The following is a 19,218-nucleotide window of genomic DNA, read 5'->3' as shown; positions in this document are numbered from 1 at the left end:
CGAGGTTTTCAAGGATTTGGGACGCACGATTGCGTGTGGCAGCGGTTTTAATGCATTAATGAGGAAGAGACGCTTCGACGGGTGTACGTTTTCGAGGGCCATGATTGAAAGTTGTTAAGATTAGCAGAGAGTCGACACGTGACTGTACGTCGGGAGTAACGAGGATAGTGCAATCATATCCTATAAATGTGCATGTTAATGGTTATGAAGAACAGTTAAGTCTAAAAAAAAAAAAAAAGATGTTTCCGCTTCTTCAAGGTCGAAATCTGACCAAAGGTTGGCAGTCGATGACCTCAAAAGCGAATGGGTAATGTTTGGGCCCAAAATAATATTGTTGGGCCGAGTGTAGGTTTGTGCTCGGCCCAAAGCTATGTCAAAATAATATGGGCCGCCTGATGATCCCAGGCCATTTAGCAGGGATGGTCGAGTCCTATTGCAAGAAGGAGTAATCCAGATAAACAAAGAGGGTCGAGGAAGTCCTGGTACAATTAGAATTCTCGACCAGCAATGAATAAAGCCCCGAAGGGGGGTGAGTTCAAAGTCCTAATGGGAGTAGGGTTGTTTGAAGTAAAGCTGGAACGGGGCAATGACTCCCAATCTAGATAGAGGTTTAATTCAATCTCAAGGAGCTGGTGCTATAAATACAAGAAGTCATGCAACAATTAAGGACCTTCAATTCAACACACAATTGCCCTGTGCAAAACCTCTCAACATCTTGAGATTTTTGTTTTCTTTTCTCCAACCGACACACCTTCAGTTTGGATAAACATCACTGTGGAGGCAACCGGCGAACACCTTCAGTTTGGATAAACAGCACTATTGCTGTAGAATCAGTCGACCAAGAAGCACCTTCAGTTTGGATAAACAGCACTGCGTTGAGGTCGACTGATTACCTATCCAAGTCTCGGCCAAGAAGGGTTTTCGAATCCTTGTTGGCAGAGGTCACCTTATTAGCCCTCTCGACGAAGTGAGGTGTTACGAGTTACGTCATTCGGCGTACTGGACGCCGAGTGATTTTATGATTGGATACTCACAAGTGAGTTTTAGAGTTCGGCATTCTGACAGCCGAACTACATTCACCATCAAGACATACATCACCTTTAAATACTTGTGTCTGTATAGTCTGGTGTCGATTTGATGTGCTTATACTCTTACGAATATAATTACAGTGACCGAATCGGGCGTCGACGATTTGTGAACTTCGCAGAACTAGCAGCCTTGTTTTCAGGCTCTAGAACCCAAAGACCGAGATTGTTCCTTCCTCGGTCGCAGTCGCAAGATAAAGAAATCAACAATGCGCTCAACGCGACATCAACGAATTTTACTCCTCGGCCGATGAGTTGGCACGCCCCGCATTCAACCGAATGACGTAGTTAGCTTATTAGTTATTCGGCCTGCGCGCCATGTAGGTTTTGTAATTTTTAGAGTCAACAAAAACAAAGCTTTTATTTCATCACGATACAGAAAAGAGACCAAACCTACAAAATTTAACAGTATTTTACATGACAAAATTCAAGCATCATAAAACAGTCCTAAATGCCTTTCACGATTTGCTTCGTAACAGGGGAAAGATGGCGTCAATGGAGGCATGGTGCATCGGATCTAAGAACCAGAGATTTGCTACATGATGATGAGATGAGGTGTGCCGGTGGACTTCTTCAACGAGCCAGATGGTGGCTTCAGCCTTACGCGGATGAATGATGGTATCCAAGGGCCTGTATTCATCCTCACTGCCAATCCTCAACTGGTCCCACTGTTTGAGGAGAAGATTGGTGAGGTAATGCAAAGGTTGTCCATACAACTGCTTAATGGACTTGCCGAAACCCGCCCATGAGGTAAATGGAATAACACAGCCACGGTTTGATGGGATCGGGATCTGCTTCATGTAGTCCTGATACATCTCTGCCCTTCGCATCAAAGCACCTACAATTTCAAACAGGTTAAGACGATAACAATAGATGTCAGAGCACTGGATTCACATGATACGGGTGCATAATGTTCCAGCTATACAAGGTTGATAATAAGCATCTATGATCTTAACTTCCTCGAAACTTGAATTTAAGATATTTTGAGAGCATGTTTAAAGTGCTAGCACTTTCGACTGGACTTCATACTTCTTTATGGTTAGAAAAAATGTAGCAATAAATCTTAAATGATAGTGCATACGATTTCAGCGTAGATCGGTTCACCAGTTTCAGCAAAACAAGGCTCCAATAGCTTGACTGCACATACCTTCCGGTGTTATTTCTCTGACAGGTTGATCAAATGTGATGTTACCGTCTGACTGCTTCCTATCGCACTCATTAACAGATTCCATCTCTGTGTCCGGGGAAGAAGAGTCATCTGATGAAATAACATCCACCTGCTAATCCTAGGGAGCTGCCCTCTTCATAGTATCTGGACTGTAAACCTGCATACAACATCACTCACTCAGCATTCTCATGGATTACAAAACTAAAGAGCTACTGAAATAAAATAACCATCAGTTAATTTCTGCAGCACACACCACCCACCACCATGAAGCATCATTTCGATAAATAAGCTACACGGAAGGTTTGCAGAGAGAACTATCAATATCATCGGGTTTTTTTCGCTAATCTTCAAATACAAAGAGTAAAAAACAATGGCGTCCCGATGAAACTAGATGCATAATAATACCTGCTGCTAAATTCAAAATAATGGCTGCCCACGGGGTAACAACTGTCCCAACAAATTTCCTATTCCCAATTCCCAAAGGCAAGAACTAAAACCTAAACAGATAAATTAGGACATGAATTATGGATAAAAGGCAGGCAATAAACTGGCAGTCTCTAAAGCTGATCTAATCTGGACTACCAAAATCATGAACAATCAATTTTCTATCCTTTCAATTTCTACATAGCACCCATTTCCTTCCTGCAAATGGGTCTTACAAATTTCCACTTGGTTCTATCAATTTTGTTAGAATTAACAATTCTGCGGAGCATTTTTGCAGTGAATTTCAGCGACCCATTTGCCTAATTAGTTTGCGATTATATGGTATTTTAAAAAAGTTCAAAAATTAACTCACACATTCTCCACAAACACCTGATTCTTCAAAATTTTCCAAAAATGGAGAACTGAATCACCCAATTTTCTTAATTAAAGAAAGAACAAAAAAAATCAGTTTTCTTTTTGGTCAAATTCGAAGACCGAATGAACAAGTAAGTGAATTTTCTCAGAGGAGGGGTGAGAGAGAGGGAGAGAGACAGAGAGCGCGCAGCGGGGGACTGACCTCCAAACAGCAAAGCAGAAACGGATTTTTGTGGTGATGTCAACTGTTTTCAGTCAGTTTTACGAATTCGGTCTAATTAGCAATACAAAAGTACCGCAGAGGGGACTGAGGAGAGAGAGGGTTCCACTTTCGGCTCCATCTCTGACCCGTCCGTATGCTTAATCAGCATCTGGGCCGCCCCGCCCCGCCCCGACCCTAATATATGTATGGGCAGACACTTAAAGGAAACGACTTTCAATTTTTTTAAAAGAGGTTTTAACGAAAAATTTCAAGTACAGTTTGCTTTCATGTTATTATTTACTTTATTTTATATTTTATTGTTATTGTTTAAATTTAAAATTTTGAAATTATTTTTATTATTATTATTATTTTTTTTTTTTTTGAACTCTTTCTAACGCTCGCTTTTATATAATTGTGCACTGTCGTTGCCTTCTTACGCGTGCTTTCCTCCTCTCTCAACTCTTTTCAACGCTTTCAAGCACTCTGAACGACAAAACCACCGCTTGCTCCTCCACCAGTTCACCCAGTCCACCGCCACCACTGCCACCTCTTCACCCAAATCCGACGAAGGACGCCACAACAAACGTGTGAATCTTCCTGCACCACCGGTCTCCGCTACGTTTTCCAAAACCCGCTTGGCTGAAGGTAAGCGAATTTGGTGTTCTGGATTATATTGGAATTGAAATAGGTTTGGTTTCATTAAATTTTTGGGTTATTAAATATGTATGCTCTGATGTTTTTGGAATTTGAGTTTGGATTGGAATTTAATTTTGATTTACAAATTTCTGATAAAACCTCAACAAGAAATGTAGGAACGTGTATTTTTTTTTTTTTTGGGTTTCTTTCTTCTGATTTTTTGGGTTTTCATCTGGGTTATTTTCTGAACATGCTCCATTTATTTTACGCTTGGTTTCGTATACCCTGCAGCAGTCAAATAAATAACCTTACAGAACCAGACGCCACTGAAATGGCGAGTGGCATATATGTTTATTTGTATGATTTCAAATCTGGGTTTTAGTTATATTTCTTTGTTTTGGTTAATTACGGAATTTTGGCTCCCAATTTCTTAAAACTTTAGAATTTTTTTTGCTATTTAGTGTGAGAATATGGGCCCAAGATTGGATTCTTCCAATTTCTGGGCAGGGAAAACAGGTGACAGTAGAGAATTCCAACTTCTTTGTGGTGGAAATCATAGTTTCATTTTAGATTTTCTTTTGGGTTTATGAAATGAGTTGGAATGATGTCTCGTGATTATGTGAATGTTTTTTAATTTAGTTGTGAACCTAATAATCTAATCGTGTCTCATGATTATGTGAATATTAATAAATGTAGTTGTGAACCAGAACCTGGGTATCAACCAAGGACTGACTGCGGGAGGGTTCAAGTTTTCCGACGTGATTGTTAATTTCTGTAATTTAATCATTTTGAGTTCTTATTTTTTATAATTCTGTTTTTGTAGGAATTATTGTTAATTGTTATGTTGAATTTCAGGCATGAAGCTAGGAGAGGGTTTTCGTCTGCACCAATAAGTAAAAGATTCGATATTTTCACTCTGGAGACTGTGGATGGCATCTGTGTAGCCATTATAGGATTCATAAACAAGCAGAACACTATCTAAAACGGGATTCCTTCTGAGGTAGTACTCGATGTTTGCTAATATTGCTCTTCTTTACTGATTTCGGTTGACATTGTGAATGTAATTTAGTTTTGAATGTTTTTCGGTACAAATTTAGTTTCCAATTTTGGGTTTGCTTGGATATGAATATATGCATTTGAGAGTTTTGGGGAATAACAAATCTTGGAGTTATTGAGTTTTGGGAACCGTCTTTTAATAAGATTCATATTGGGATATTGATGATGTGAACAGTCAATTAGTGGTTACTTAGTATATTAGCTATGAATATTGGCATTAAGTATAATTATGGAGAATGTGAAATTACCCTTTTGTTGCTGTGAACTAGGAATAACAAAAACAATTAGATTGTATAAGATTATACTTGTGGCATTCCCCGCAGTGGAGTGCGGGCGTTTTTACTACCCCTGCTAAGTTTGCATTATTACGTTTTTACATGGACAAAAATGCCCTGCACTCATCTATTTCCTCCTGATTTCTTCCTGCCTGGCCGTCGTCTTGTTTTCCAATTAAAAATCTTGTGTGACTTCTCCTCACCAAGCAGCCACTCTGGTGCAGATCTTTCAAGTTGAAGTTCCTCTCCTTCAACCTTTGCATGTTGGGATTTCACATCAACAACATCTCCCTATAGCCTAGGAGCTTTGTTCGGATTCAAGCTTTCCGACGGTAATTGGATGATTCCTCCGACACACGCCATCAAGGTTAGTCGAAAACGATTCCTACCTTATTAACCTATTGCATGTCAAAATCGGCTTCAAATTTGTGATTTAATATAATTCGGCTTTTGAAAAAATTTCATGATTTTGTCTAATCCAATTTAATCGTTAGAAATTTCGCCTGAGGATTGCAATTTCATCTGCTCCAAACAAATAGATTCTTTTTATTCTGAATTTAGAAAATTATATTCGAATTTGTTTTACATCTGATTCAGTTGGATTTAGGGGTTGTGTTTTAGTGTTTCCTGGCCTGAGTTATATATAAAGAAAAAAGAGTGATTTTTTTGTATTGTAAAGAGTTCATCAGGATCATAGACACAAGTCTGATCAAGTAAGATGCCGAGTTCTCTTGCATTCATATAATTACATTTGTGAGCTGCTTTTCTGGGTTTTTGTTGATTTTGGTTGTTTATTTGGTATATACAAGAAGAGTGACACCGCCTCAAACATTATCAATCTATACATGAAAAACGTAACACTTGGGCCAATCTAACCATTTATTTTGAGCACATCATAAAACATATGACAACGGGGTTTTTTCAAGTCAATTTTTTGTTGGCATGTTGTTGTTCATGTAAGTGTTGATTGATAAATGAGACTGTTTTTGGCATTTTATGACAAAGAAGAAGAATAGTATGTATGCTATAACATTATGAGCCAGAGAACTGAGAGATGTGAATTGTATGGAGGTAAGCAACAATTATGTGATTTTTTTTTTTTTGGCTAAAAAGATTGTGTGACTTTTTGATATATTGTTCGTTACGAAACAAGGAAGAATAAGAAGAAAATGATATGATCTCATACAATATTGTTTGGTGAAATAGTTGTGTTAAGATATTGGAGAAAATTAAAAATATTTAAAATTAATTTTGAGGTGTTTTTCATTCTCCAGGTGAAATCCGGATATCAATTCTCAAGATGAATGGTGCCACAAAGTGGCATATGAAGCAAGGCTCTTGTTAAAATTAAAATTCCTTCGGGACGGTTCAGTTTCCGCTTTAAGCCATCCCTCTCCATATTCGAATCTCACCTACCAATCACTGGCGCCTCCCTCAAAATGCTTCGAAGCTTCCAAAACCCCAATCTCTACTCCATTTCCAAAACCCACTTCAAACTCTTGCATTACTTCTTATCCAATCACTTATGCACCACAACCGAGCCGACCCAAGTCCCCGAGTCACCTGACCTTCCGAACTGGGTTAAATTCTTGGACATCACGCACCCAGAAGCCGCAAGTTCAGACGAAGATTTTGTCATCCCTTCACTTGCCAAGTGGGTTGAAGCCCCGATGCTCAAAGACCCCAGAAAAGCCGTCAAGCTCCCGGTTGTTGAGATTGCGGATACCGACATAGACATAATTAGTAAAGTTTTGAAAAACCAGCACCCGTCACCGGAAAATGTAGCTCAAGTTCTAAGTGGGATTGTTTTGGATTTGTCAAACGGTTTGGTGGAACGGGTTTTGAGGAGGTTTAGCAATGAATGGGTTCCGGCTTTCGGGTTTTTCACTTGGGCAAAAACGCAAACAAGTTATAGGCATGCGCCGGAGGTGTACAATTTTATGGTTGACATCTTGGGGAAGGCCGAGAAGTTTGACATTATGTGGGATTTGGTCGTAGAAATGGACCAAATTGGAGAAAGGTATGTTAGTTTGGATACGATGAGTAAGGTGATGAGGAGGCTTGCTAGGGCTGGTAGGTACAAGGAGGCAATCGATGCATTTCGAGGAATCGAGCGATTTGGAGTGAGCAAAGATGTCTTGTCTCTGAACGCTCTGATGGGTGCATTGGTGAAGGAGAGAAGCGTTGAGCTTGCCCACGAAGTTTTCTTGGAGTTTAAGGAATCTATACCTTTGAATGTTAGTACTTTCAATGTTTTGATACATGGGTGGTGCAAATACAGGAACTTGGACATTGCTAGGAAGACAATGGAGGAGATGGAGAAGCACAAGTTTAAACCCGATGTTTTCTCGTATACCTCTTTGATTGAAGCTTATTGTAACGACAAGGATTTTCGCAAAGTTGCCGAAGTTCTTGGCGAGATGAAGGACAAGGGTTGTGAGCCAAATGCCGTGACTTATACCATCATAATGCATGCTTTAGGGAAGGCAAGGGAGATAACTAAAGCTTTGGAGATTTACGGGAAGATGAAAATGAGTGGTTGTATTCCAGATACTTCATTTTATAGCTCGTTGATTTTCCTCCTTGGTAAAGCCGGTAGGCTCAAGGATGTTCAGGAAATAGTTGAGGACATGGAAAAGCAAGGGATAAAGCTGGACGTTTTGGCATATAATACCTTGATTAATATAGCGTCTACGCATTCACAGGAAGAGGTTGCTCTCAAATGGCTCAAGAAAATGGAGGAGGATTCGTGCAAGCCGGATCTCAAGACCTATGCTCCGCTGTTGAAGTTATTCTGCAGAAAGAAAAGGATGAGGGTGCTTTGCTTTTTGTTAGATCACATGTTTAAGAACGACATTGGCATTGAAGGTGGAACTTATGCACTCTTGGTACGCGGGCTGTGTATGAACGGTAAACTTGCAACCGCTTGCTCCTTCTTTGAGGAGATGGTATTGAAGGGTTTTGCTCCGAAGGATAGCACATACAGTATGTTGATAAAGGAATTGGAGGGGAAGAGTATGCAGAAAGAGAAGAAACATATTGAGAGGTTGATGTTGCAGGCAAGAGGGCAAGAGATAATAGGCAACGATTCCGCAATGTCTAATGTTGAAGAGAGTATGCACAAGGGCCATGTGTTTGTGTGATGTAAGCAATTTAATGGCCCGGACGTGCCCTTAAGAATTTAAGCGAACTTAACAGGTTGATCTGAGCCACTTAAAAGACAATGTATTCAGACTTTGTTTAGAGCTTAGGGCTAACAGAGATGTATTTATTTGTTTAGAGCTTAGGGCTAACAGAGATGTATTTATTTAGAGTAAGCAATTTCGAGCATTTTGTTGTGCAAAGTTTGTCTTGTGATTTTCTACTCAATTAATCTTCAAACCGTGTTTGGTGAGAATTTCCTTGTGATTTCCCCATAAAATTGAAAGAAAAAAAAGAATATAAAATTGGAGAGAGATCCGCTGTGAACTTGTATCCATCAATTTAATTGCCATTACTGTCATCCATGTTTGGCTACATAACAAGAATAATCTAATGATTTGAATAATCCAATGATTTTATTACCTTTGCTACATAATTACAAAATTAAACTGCTTTTCAGGCTGTTAAAAATTAAAAAGTAGTGAACTTTTCTTCAAAGATTGGAGCTTAGTGATTTGTGTGAGAAGACACATGAATGGTTCAACTGACCACCGACGAGAAGGAATGGACACGCTTAAAGACAATAAATCTCACAAGTACGGTCTGGCTTTCCGGGACAATAGTAAAGTTGAGGGAGTACGTGAGGCTAATCTCTTGCTTCTCGGCTTCTGCCATCCTAACCTCTCCAGAAAGTCTTCGATCAACCTACAATTTCGAAGTATAACAAATTAGAGATCCCAAGCAATTGAAGACCGAAAAACCAATGCCAGTTACAAGTGAACTCACATGCTGCAGATGGACTTCTGTGTAGATGCAAGCTCGCGGTCAGGAAATGATTCCTCCAATCGGAAACTCAACCAAACGTATAAATCCAAAACCTTCAATTTTGGCACCAACAGAAAACTTATCAGAAGCTCACCTCACAGAAAACTTAGATCTTTTGGTTCATAGTCTTACTATTGAACAAATAGTACATACGAGGATACCTTCAGGTAAAGTGAGAATTAAAATGATTACCACATCTGAATCTTACAGGCTACAATTTAGTAATTTCCATCGACTGGGGGTGAACATTCCACTGGTGAAATTTGGAAATTAAAACCCCATTTGTCTCACAAAATTGGCAATCCAAACAAACTATATTACCTTGTGAATGGATTCAAGCTCCTTGAGTGCAGCTTCCGTTTTTGGTACCTTAAGTGATCCTGGCGTGAATATTTCCCGGAGCCGAACAATGCCCTTTTGTGCATAATTTTGTGCAAACTATAAAAGGACAGAATGGTTATCATGATTTCTGATAAAGAACAAACAATTCACAACACTCATGAACAGTATTACAATGTTACCTGCGTAAGACCCTGGGATGAAATTTCGTCATCCATGTCAACTGGGCTGCAAATCACAATGATGAATAAATCTGAATTCGAGAAAGGTACAGAAATCTACCAACCATGCATGGCGAACTAAATTTTACAAAGGCAAACTCGGGCAGAAGTTTTTACCTTATGCAGAAAAGGTACTTATCATGCAACCCAAGAGGCAATGCATCAATAACAGCAGCAACTTTCTGATCAAAGTGAAGGTGGAAGCAACAGAGGGAGAAAAAAAAATTACCAAACTCAGTTGTCGTACGTGATTTTCAAGAAGAAATATAGCATTGAGGTTGACAGGCATACCAATACTTCTTCACAGTCAGCAATAAAATAATTGTCTGATAATTTGGCATGCTCTAAAAAATGTTCCTGTCAACAAGTAGGAGAAGAAAATGATATGTAAATATATATATATATAACAAGAGGATTAAAATTCAGTTAAATAGACCGTCAAAATATCAAATTAATTCTTCATTAGATGATAATTTTAGTTTTGGTTGAAGTTGTCATAGACTCATAGCAAACACAAAATGAGCAGTTTTGGATTCAACTCGAAATGTATCACCTAAAAAGTTCAGATCCACTTAGATAGACCGCACTATTCTGAAATCATCTATATCTTTGGGTTCAACGAGCAGCCAGAACCAAATTGCTATCGGTGTGAAGCACAACTGAAATTTAATCACATAATAGCTCTATAATTTCCCTTGTGCCTCACCCATGGCCACTGAGCCCCCGTTGGTTGTATGCAAGCATTTAAAGATAGAACATACAGCAATATAGAAATGATCAAATGAAACCAACCAGAATTTGGTAGAGGCCGCATTCTGGGTGTAAACGTGAATACATATACATAAGATCAAAGGTAGGAAATAATCCAGCACTCTGCAGTATAACAACAGCACCCAATTAGAAGACAAGTAACACCATACTTAACCACAAACTGACATCTAGAAGTGGATGCAATGAACATTTTCATTATAGTATAATCACCTCAAGAGTCGGAGATGGGGATTCTAGCGATGAATGAAGCAAGGACAAATCATCTGCATTTAAACAAGTCACTTCACCAACAGGAAATTTTGATCCATACCTGCCGGCTCTTCCTGCAATAAAAACCATGTCCGTCCTTATATACGGAATCCATCATTTCAAGGTAAGAGAATAACAAGTTACCATTTGCGCCAAATAACTATAAGTTAGTGCACATTACAAAGTTTACGGCATAACACACAACAGCAACTTTATGAACTACAGATACACCTCAATGAAATGGAAAGCTATAATTTTAGTTCTTATTATTAGGCCAAGTTATCCTCCCATTTATGAAATATTTCTGGCGATAGCTAAGAGAGAGACAGTAAGGTGTTCGAGCAAATCAGGGATTCTTAAATGCAGGGGAAATGAATGATGCCCAGATCTCATGAGTTGACTTAAAAAGGTAAGGATAGAGCAAAATAGCACTCAAGCTCCATTATCTCTTTTAATGACGGTCTACTTGCAAATAGGCTCCTTGCACTAGCATTAGGGTAAAATTCGAATATCAGCTATATACTTAGAAGTCTAACGTATATGCAGCATAACTTAGCCAAAGAAAAGAGTACCTGCAATTTGTTTGACCTCTGGTACAGTGAGCTCCCGCATCTCAAAACCATCAAATTTCATCATTGTTGAGAATATGATCCGTGAAATGTTCAGATTAAGACCCATCCCGATGGCATCACTAGCCACGAGAACATCAAACTCGCTGCTTGCATCATTAAACATGGTTGCCTGCAGTCCTAAAGGGTGTATTAACTCAGAAAATGTGGTGATCACAAAAGGTTGAAACTATAAATCAATAATCATGACCACAAATCCACAACTCAGTAGAAATCTGCATTTTACTTTTTTCACACATGACAGTAAAAAAACTTCTGACTAAAGGAAAACCAATTGCAGCATGGCAAGATGAGCTTTAAATACACAGGAAGGAACTAATACCTGTCTCGTTCGAGTCTCCGGTGGAAGCGAACCATAAACAACCGAACAAAGATGCTTTCCCACAGTTTCAATTTCTTTCTAGCAATACAATAGGCGATACAAAATCACTTTGAGAAGTTAGTACAAAATAATATGGTCAACAGAAGTTGAAACAGCATCAGAACTAAAACATCAAAATGATTTCCTTTCTGCAAGAGTAGAAATAAAATTGAATGTTAATACATCAGGGACGTGTGATCTGTTCAGACTCTCGGGTTGACACTCTTGAGAATAGAATGGTGCTTCATCAACCAATGACCATTTTGAACTCAAGATTGTCCTTTAAGTCCCAATTTCTTTCAAGTGTCTCTCTTCCCAGCCCCATCTCCCATGTACCTCAAAATAGTGAATCTTCTCACTATCAAGATTCAGAAAAGCTTATTCTGAGATCAATTTTTCTCATCCAACCAACAAACATAAGCCATGCGTCTCGTACAAATATATCCAGTCAATTGTCTTACAAAATCTATCCTTTAGGTTAACCCAGCCTGTTAGAAACTTGGATGTTACAACTTTTTCCCCCCTCCAGCAAAGATCTTATGTTATATCTGATCTAAGTTCTAGAAACTCTTCTTATCTACCTAAATATAGCTATGCATGAAGCATACCTAGAAAGTTTAAAAGCTCATACCATATTCATACCGTAAGAAAATGAACCTCTGGGAAAAATGTTGAAAAGATATCTTGATAAACATAAACCGCACACACATGCACCTATATATTTCATGGAATACCAAAACAAATACAAGAAACTGCCAATCACTACCTTTAATTTGTATATTTTATGGCGTGAAAAGGTTACAATGCAGTCGCCTGTCCTTATGTTAGAAAAAGAGCCGAGAGGAACCTTCATTGGAACAAGAGGTGAAAGTCTCCCATAGAAGTGAACCTAAAGCAAAGCCAAAAACAAGAATACTATGAGGAACAAGGAGAATAACATGAGACACAAAAAGCAGATCGGCATAGCAATACTGAACGCATAAGACTCATAAAAGCACTTAACCAATACAATATCATTCTAAAGTCAAAACATGAAAATTTCAGATAAATTAGTTATGTTCACCCTATACTTTGTTGAATAATCTAAGGAAAATATGTAGACATTCTCAAATTTCTCAGAATAACATTCAGATTCTTTTGTTCCCTTACTCTTATGCATACAACCGAATTTTAAAAGCGGAAACCAGAATCCAGAATAAATAATATTTGGGATCAGTAAATACAGTAGATGTATTACTGATATATTACTGAATCAAAGTGAAATGAACTTACATATGGATACCATTTGGGATCAGTAAATACTAAATGCCTAAAACTTAATTAATAGTTCAAATGTATAAACTCCATGCACAAAGAAAAAAATTCAGTAACAGAGAATTATTTAGCATCCTTAGCAATAACTAAATTACTAAACAAGAAAAACCTTGAACCAATCTAGCTGCAAAAATATCCTATTACCTCAACATGATCACCGGTCACTTTTAATATTTCCTGAATAAGAGGAACAGAAGCTGGATCTCCACAAAGGTGAAGTTCATCGGCAGATATTCCTAATAGAGCTCGTGTGAAGGAAAAGCCCCTTGTCTTACAACTCAACATCTGGTCCAAAAGAAGGAACATTAACTTATTAAAATACATAAAGCAATGTTCAGGACCATAGTATTTCGCTATGTGGCAGAATGCATGTTGACTTGCAACCATAAGAAAAATCAGCTATATCAACACAGACCTCTATTAGATGGTAGTATTTTGCTATGTTCAGGCCAATAGTATTTTTCACTAGTCCTTATACCTCAATAATTATGCATTTTCAGTTTTCCACCAAACATGACAATCTCAAATTGAACAACACAAACTGATCTTTAAAATCATTCTGATATATGGTAGGAAGCAAATCCCTAGAGTCCACATAAATAAAACCAACTTGCCTGAATCTCATCAACAACAGCACAATGGTAGCTGGAAGTTACATCAGCCATTTCAACTGTCACAGCCTTGTGTTTTGCACCATCAACCTCGTCTCTCTCTTGTCCTGTAATAAGATCACAAGGAACTTTTGCCTTGTTCAACCGTTTTGCAACCTCCCAAGCCAACAATCTCAGAGGACCACAGTATATTCCTGTAGGGAAGGAAAAAGACCGAACTATGTTCACGGGTGTGTTTGCATTATTATAGCAGTTTTCAATTAATAACTAGGTAAACTATATAATCAATACACTGCAAGTTTAGCACTCACAACATACCAGATGGACTTGATTCTAGTCGCTTCAGAGCATTGTACGTCTTACCACTATTTGTGGGACCCATGTGCAGGATAACCTTGCGCTGCTTACTTCGAGCTTTTGGATACCAAGTATGAGGAGAACTGGAATATGACCATATTCAATTACAAGGATAAAACTAAAGGATGTTAGATATGCATGAAAGTAAATTTAACAATAAAAATAGAATACAAAGGGGAAATTGATTCATCGTTGGATCCTAAATTCTAAGCTTTGAGCTACAGCTGTATGTAAACTCAAGCATTGCCTCCATATATCCGCATAATGTACAAAATGACGGACCCAAAATTACAGAGATCCACTAAAAGTTGCGAACTCACATTATATAAAGTCCCAAAATTTTCATCCCGCATACTACAAACTACATTATTAAACAATGACATTTTAAAGTAGCCAAATTAACCAACAAAATCTAAAAGAAAAATATTTCTAAGGTGAAAACACAAGAAATAGAAAAAAGAGCAACTCATCTAGAAGAATAGAACACTACACAAGAGAATTGGAAATTGGTAGTTATACTTTGATTCTTAAAAGTCTTACATAATTTACAATTGCATATCCAAGGAAAAACTAGTTTCAATCTTCAATAGTTGTGGGAACAAATTTCTTACGTCAGGTCAGTAAAATCAAACTGCGTTGTACCACTGGAGCTGCTATACTGTTTTGTTTTATCAACAACATTAATCAAAGCCGCGACCTTCAATTCCAAGTGCAGACAAGAGGGCCGCACATTACCTGCTAGACCTGTGGAATTGGAACAATAAGAAACAACATGAAACATCAAATTAGTTGCTGTGACCGTCAGATGATTGACTCAAAAATAAGTCCATCCAGAACTTTAGCTAAAATAAGCAAATACCAAGAAGTCATAATATTCTGTACAGATACTATTGTAAAATCATGTTGGCTATAACAGCTACCGACATTGAAAAATTTGGATCACGAACATTTTAACAGCTATCTCTCTTTCACTTCAACTCTCCCCACTCTTTTGGAGAGAAATAGAAGTATGGAAAATGAGAAAGTGAGGTTCTGACCTCATTTCTCTCAATCCAAACAAGGATTGCACACACCTCTATCAATGGTAAAAAGATAAAATCAGACTTAAAAGCAATATCTGAACCTATTAGTATAAGCCATACGATTGAACTTGATTTTAACGTTTCACTTTCCCTCGTTGCTTAACAAAGTTGGTAAAGCAAAACTGCTTAAGTTTCCAGTACGTAACCCACACGAGAATTGGAGAATGGGGATACATATAAATGTTCCAATTTTCGCAGTAAATTCAAAACATTTGGAAGTATTGACATGTGAAACAAACTACAAATGGTAAATGATGTATCCCTCCTATTGCAAACTATGAAAGTATATTATTGGTACAATTAACATGATCAGATCACCAAGTCAAATGGTTTCATTAGCCTCATGAACGCAGGGGTTAGAAATTTCTCAAATTACTCGAATGAACCATAACGTTTAAAATTAGAACCTTCTTCTAGGCTAACATATCTCAATTCAGATTGAATGCTGAATGCAAAGTTCAATACTTGTGGTCAATTTAATCCCACTACAATCAAATTTCTTAACTTTCATTTATCCTAAAAGAAGAACATTTCAAAACCATAGAAAACAAGAGAAAACAACAATAGCTTGCCTTTTCCCCCACCATTTTCTCAGCAGCCAAACACCTTATATGTGCAAAACCAACAAACTGAAACAAAAAATAACAACATATTCCTGCAAAACAAAGGTGGGTTTGGAAGAACATACCCTGGAGAGTGCGAGAAACGCCCACAGATGAAATTCTTCGGGAGAGTATCAACGATGCCGCCATTGTTTCTGGGTTGAGAATTGAGATGGTTGCCAAAACAAAAGAAACTGATGCCAAAAACGCTTCTGTTTTTGCTGCTGTTGTTGCGTTTGTGAGAATTGTCAAACAAAAATTAGAAGAGAAGCAACAATAGAAAAGGTCATGATTTGGTTCTTGTCTCTCGAACACTCAAGGTGCCAAAGCTCGTATCTTCGGGTTCGCTGCCGGTCTTGGTTGTGCTCACAGAACTATCCGTTTTGGTCCTAAAGTTAGAAATTTGTATTAGAATTGGCTATTAAATTACTAACGCTATTTGTGTTTCAAAAAAAAAAAAAAAAAAAAAAAAAAAAAAAAAATTACTAACGCTACGAACCCTCATTGTCATTGATGATGATTGGAATTCGGAAAGGTTCTCTTTCTTCGAAACTCATTCATCAAGTCATCCGAACTTTAAAATTTGATCTAATAGTTAATAATTATTATATCTTTTAAAAGATTTTACTAACTTTTTTATTTTTAACTGTTAGATCAAAATGTTTAAAATCCGGATCACTTGATCCCTGAACTTTGACGGGAGAGATCTCTTTCCCCCAATGATTAAGGGTTGAAATTCAAGCATCCTTTTAGACATCTAGGGTTAGGCACGGTTCGATTTTGATAACGAATTAAATGATCTATTTGGGTATAATTAAGAAGGTTATGCTTGTTTACGGCAATATTTTTAAACTTTGAAAAATCAAATTTTGTACTTAATTTCTCAAAACTCAAGTCGTGTCTCACTTATTTCTATTATCTAAATTCGTAAAAACTATTTACAAAGCACAAGTAGGATCTATTGTCGTTAAGATGTGCATCACACTTCTTCAAAAAAAAAATTGTTAAGAGTTTTGTTTTTCTTATTTTGCAAGCGAGATTTTATTTTATTTTATTTTATTTTTTTACTAGCCATTCACATCGTTAGAGACATTCTGTGTATATCGTGTGCCCGCACTTTGCTTATAATATCACCCGTCTAATTTCAATCAAATGACATAAACAACCCCCGCAAATTCCCTTCCCAATTTTGCAAATGCACAAAGCCTTAAACTTCATACCTAACAATCCAACATGCCCAAAATGACAAAAGATATGAAGGGGCTTGGACATATTGGACACCCACTAAACGATCTTCTAAATGCACCCAATTGTTTACTGTATCTACAACTCGATATACGACTTGTTGCTCTAGAGGTGGTGGGCATTTGCCCAACTCCTCCTCTAACCTTCCTTGTCCGTTGTTGCAAAATAAACAGAACAAATCGGATGCTCTCGGAGTGACAATTGACGAGAGCATTATAAGGCGGGGAGCAGAACATTCCAGCCACCGGTCAATTTCTTTCTCTTCCTTCGATTTTTTCAATTAACGGACGAAGCACATTTAAGGGAAATTTCAAAATTTAAGAAGAATACAAATTTTGGGAATTGAGGGTAATGATCAAATCCTTGAGTGCACAAGGAAATCCCTGGAAAAAGGATGAACAAACTGGCCCATTACTTAGCTGAATGGTTTGTAGAGAGAGTCCACTTCGGGCTGGTTTGGTATTGTTGTGCTTTGAAAAAAAGCTGCTTCTGTTGTGCTGTGAAAAAAAGCGGCTGTGAAAAAAAGCCAGCAGAGTGTTTGGTAAACTTTTTTGTGAAAGTGCCTTTGGAAAAAAAAGCAGTATGATAGTGTTTGGTAAACTTTTATGTAAAACAGCTGTGACTGTGTAAAATGACCAAAAAGGGTATAATACTAGATGTGTCATTAATTTAATTTTCTTAACCAATAAAGGTGAATTACTAAATATACTTTATTTGTAAAAGAAACATATTTATAAACTTTATCTTAAATATTAATTAGTATGACAAACTACTTCAATTGAAATATTTTAAACTGAATAGTTAGAATTCATTAGTACAATACTGTAAACTTCTCCTTTTTTTTCATTCATACCCCTGAAAGGCCACGGAAGCCACAATTCAAATTCCTCACCGAGGCAATCGCTTCACTTTTGCAGATTTTGGATTTAGGGTTTTGATTTGATTGGTTTCTGCTATCCAGCTAGGCTTTTTTGGGTTTTAGGAACTCGATCAAATTACGGTTCTTTTTCTTCTAATTCATGTTCAAAGAATCAATCATAGAAGAGGAGGCAATGGCGACGGAGTCATCGGAGGGAGAAGAGGATGCGAAGCTGACGGGAGGGAACCAGCTGCTGGTAGTCGACGACGATCTCAGAGAAATGGGCAAGAAGGCTGCTTGGAGCGTCAGCTCCTGCAAGGCCGGCAATGGCGTTTCGTCTCTCCGTGACGACAATCTCGACACCTACTGGCAGTCTTTGCTTCAATTCCCCTTTCCCTTTTTTAATCCCTAAAAAATTTGAAATCTTTGAACTTTAATTTTGTTTGTTTGTTCTTGGTTTGCAGATCCGACGGTGCGCAGCCTCATTTGGTGAACGTTCAATTCCAGAGGAAAGTGCAGTGTAGGATCGGGAGAAGGAGAAAGGAGAAAGGAGGGGGCAGTTTTGGTAAATTGAAAAAATTCATTAATGGGGTACTGTAGCTCCGCGTTTTGGAAAAATAAGCGGCTTCTTGGAAGCTGCAAAATGCAGCTTCCACTTTTTGGCTTTTTTTCATGTAAAACTTTGAAATTAAGCTGTTTTGGGATGTTTACCAAACATCAAAATCCTTACCAGCTTTTTTTCATGGTAGCTTTTTTAAAAAGCACCTCAACCCCAAACTGGGGCTTCATCTCCAGGTGGGTTGCAAGAGTCCACATTCCACCCCATTGGAAATGAGCTCATTTCTTTGGTTTTGCAGTATCTTTAGGTACTCCGGCCGGTATATCCTTCGTTAAGGGAAATGATTTTTGCACCCTCATGTTTATTATTATTTTTTTTTTTTTCACTTAATTCTCATTTAAGACCATAAGTAAACTAGGAGGGGTAGAAGATAAAATTGCGAGCGCAAAAATCACTTTTCCTTCATTAATGTGCCTTTGGGTAAAACTTAGTCTCATGTGTTGTGCCGATCTGTGTTGTCGCAATTACAGGATCATCCTAGTGTTTCATGTTTCTATGTCAACCATAACAAATATTTAATTTGCTTTTAAATTGAAATATATATATTTTGCCAAATTATACCATAATGAAATATGCCCCTCCTCTCCTCTCCATAGGACCATATATATAATTATATGTAGGGCTTTTATCACAAATGGTTTTTTAAGTTTTGACAAGTCATCAGTTTGGTCATTTATGTTTTAAACTCATCAATTTCGTCATTTATGTTTGAGAAAACATATCAATTTTGTCTTTGCCGTCAGATTTTGTTAAAAATTACAGGAGAAATTAGG

The 19,218-nt window shown here is 37.7% G+C and overlaps 4 protein-coding genes across 6 annotated transcripts; 2 read left to right on the top strand and 2 right to left on the bottom strand.

Moving 5' to 3' along the window:
* Positions 1-1,439: 1,439 nt before the first annotated feature.
* LOC125471677 (protein RDM1-like) lies at positions 1,440-3,378 on the bottom strand. Its single transcript, XM_048572376.1, has 3 exons — positions 3,254-3,378; positions 2,233-2,410; positions 1,440-1,923 (listed from the first exon to the last, which is right to left on the bottom strand). Exons 2-3 carry the CDS (start codon positions 2,315-2,317, stop codon positions 1,544-1,546), a joined length of 465 nt encoding a protein of 154 aa, XP_048428333.1. The 5' UTR covers positions 2,318-2,410; positions 3,254-3,378; the 3' UTR covers positions 1,440-1,543.
* Positions 3,379-3,680: 302 nt separating this feature from the next.
* LOC103928020 (pentatricopeptide repeat-containing protein At3g22670, mitochondrial) lies at positions 3,681-8,564 on the top strand. 3 transcript variants are annotated; one of them, XM_048571661.1, is made up of 5 exons: positions 3,681-3,898; positions 4,586-4,647; positions 4,745-4,889; positions 5,445-5,587; positions 6,495-8,564. In XM_048571661.1, the coding sequence occupies exon 5, from the start codon at positions 6,660-6,662 to the stop codon at positions 8,361-8,363; it is 1,704 nt and encodes a 567-aa protein (XP_048427618.1). In that variant the 5' UTR covers positions 3,681-3,898; positions 4,586-4,647; positions 4,745-4,889; positions 5,445-5,587; positions 6,495-6,659; the 3' UTR covers positions 8,364-8,564. The 3 variants fall into 3 exon arrangements, with proteins under 3 accessions (XP_048427618.1, XP_048427617.1, XP_009335298.2); XM_048571660.1 differs by having other exon boundaries at positions 4,586-4,663; XM_009337023.3 differs by lacking the exon at positions 4,586-4,647.
* Positions 8,565-8,679: 115 nt separating this feature from the next.
* On the bottom strand, positions 8,680-16,140 carry LOC103928019 (DExH-box ATP-dependent RNA helicase DExH16, mitochondrial). The gene is made up of 16 exons (XM_009337017.3): positions 15,809-16,140; positions 14,650-14,782; positions 14,000-14,121; positions 13,685-13,875; positions 13,215-13,355; positions 12,523-12,645; positions 11,718-11,795; positions 11,339-11,507; positions 10,728-10,840; positions 10,539-10,619; positions 10,038-10,103; positions 9,864-9,928; positions 9,708-9,753; positions 9,508-9,624; positions 9,148-9,239; positions 8,680-9,066 (listed from the first exon to the last, which is right to left on the bottom strand). Exons 1-16 carry the CDS (start codon positions 15,870-15,872, stop codon positions 8,952-8,954), a joined length of 1,716 nt encoding a protein of 571 aa, XP_009335292.2. The 5' UTR covers positions 15,873-16,140; the 3' UTR covers positions 8,680-8,951.
* A 1,659-nt stretch (positions 16,141-17,799) lies between these two features.
* LOC125471593 (anaphase-promoting complex subunit 10-like) lies at positions 17,800-18,514 on the top strand. Its single transcript, XM_048572208.1, has 2 exons — positions 17,800-18,198; positions 18,291-18,514. The coding sequence occupies exons 1-2, from the start codon at positions 17,987-17,989 to the stop codon at positions 18,424-18,426; spliced, it is 348 nt and encodes a 115-aa protein (XP_048428165.1). The 5' UTR covers positions 17,800-17,986; the 3' UTR covers positions 18,427-18,514.
* Positions 18,515-19,218: the final 704 nt, after the last annotated feature.

Source organism: the organism of the source record quoted next, unplaced genomic scaffold (genome assembly GCF_019419815.1).
Source record: "Pyrus x bretschneideri cultivar Hongxiangsu unplaced genomic scaffold, Pyrus_bretschneideri_v1 Contig6, whole genome shotgun sequence".
Lineage (NCBI taxonomy): Eukaryota > Viridiplantae > Streptophyta > Magnoliopsida > Rosales > Rosaceae > Pyrus > Pyrus x bretschneideri.
The sequence above is the reverse complement of the archived record's forward strand: the minus strand, read 5'-3'. Positions and strand labels throughout refer to the sequence as shown.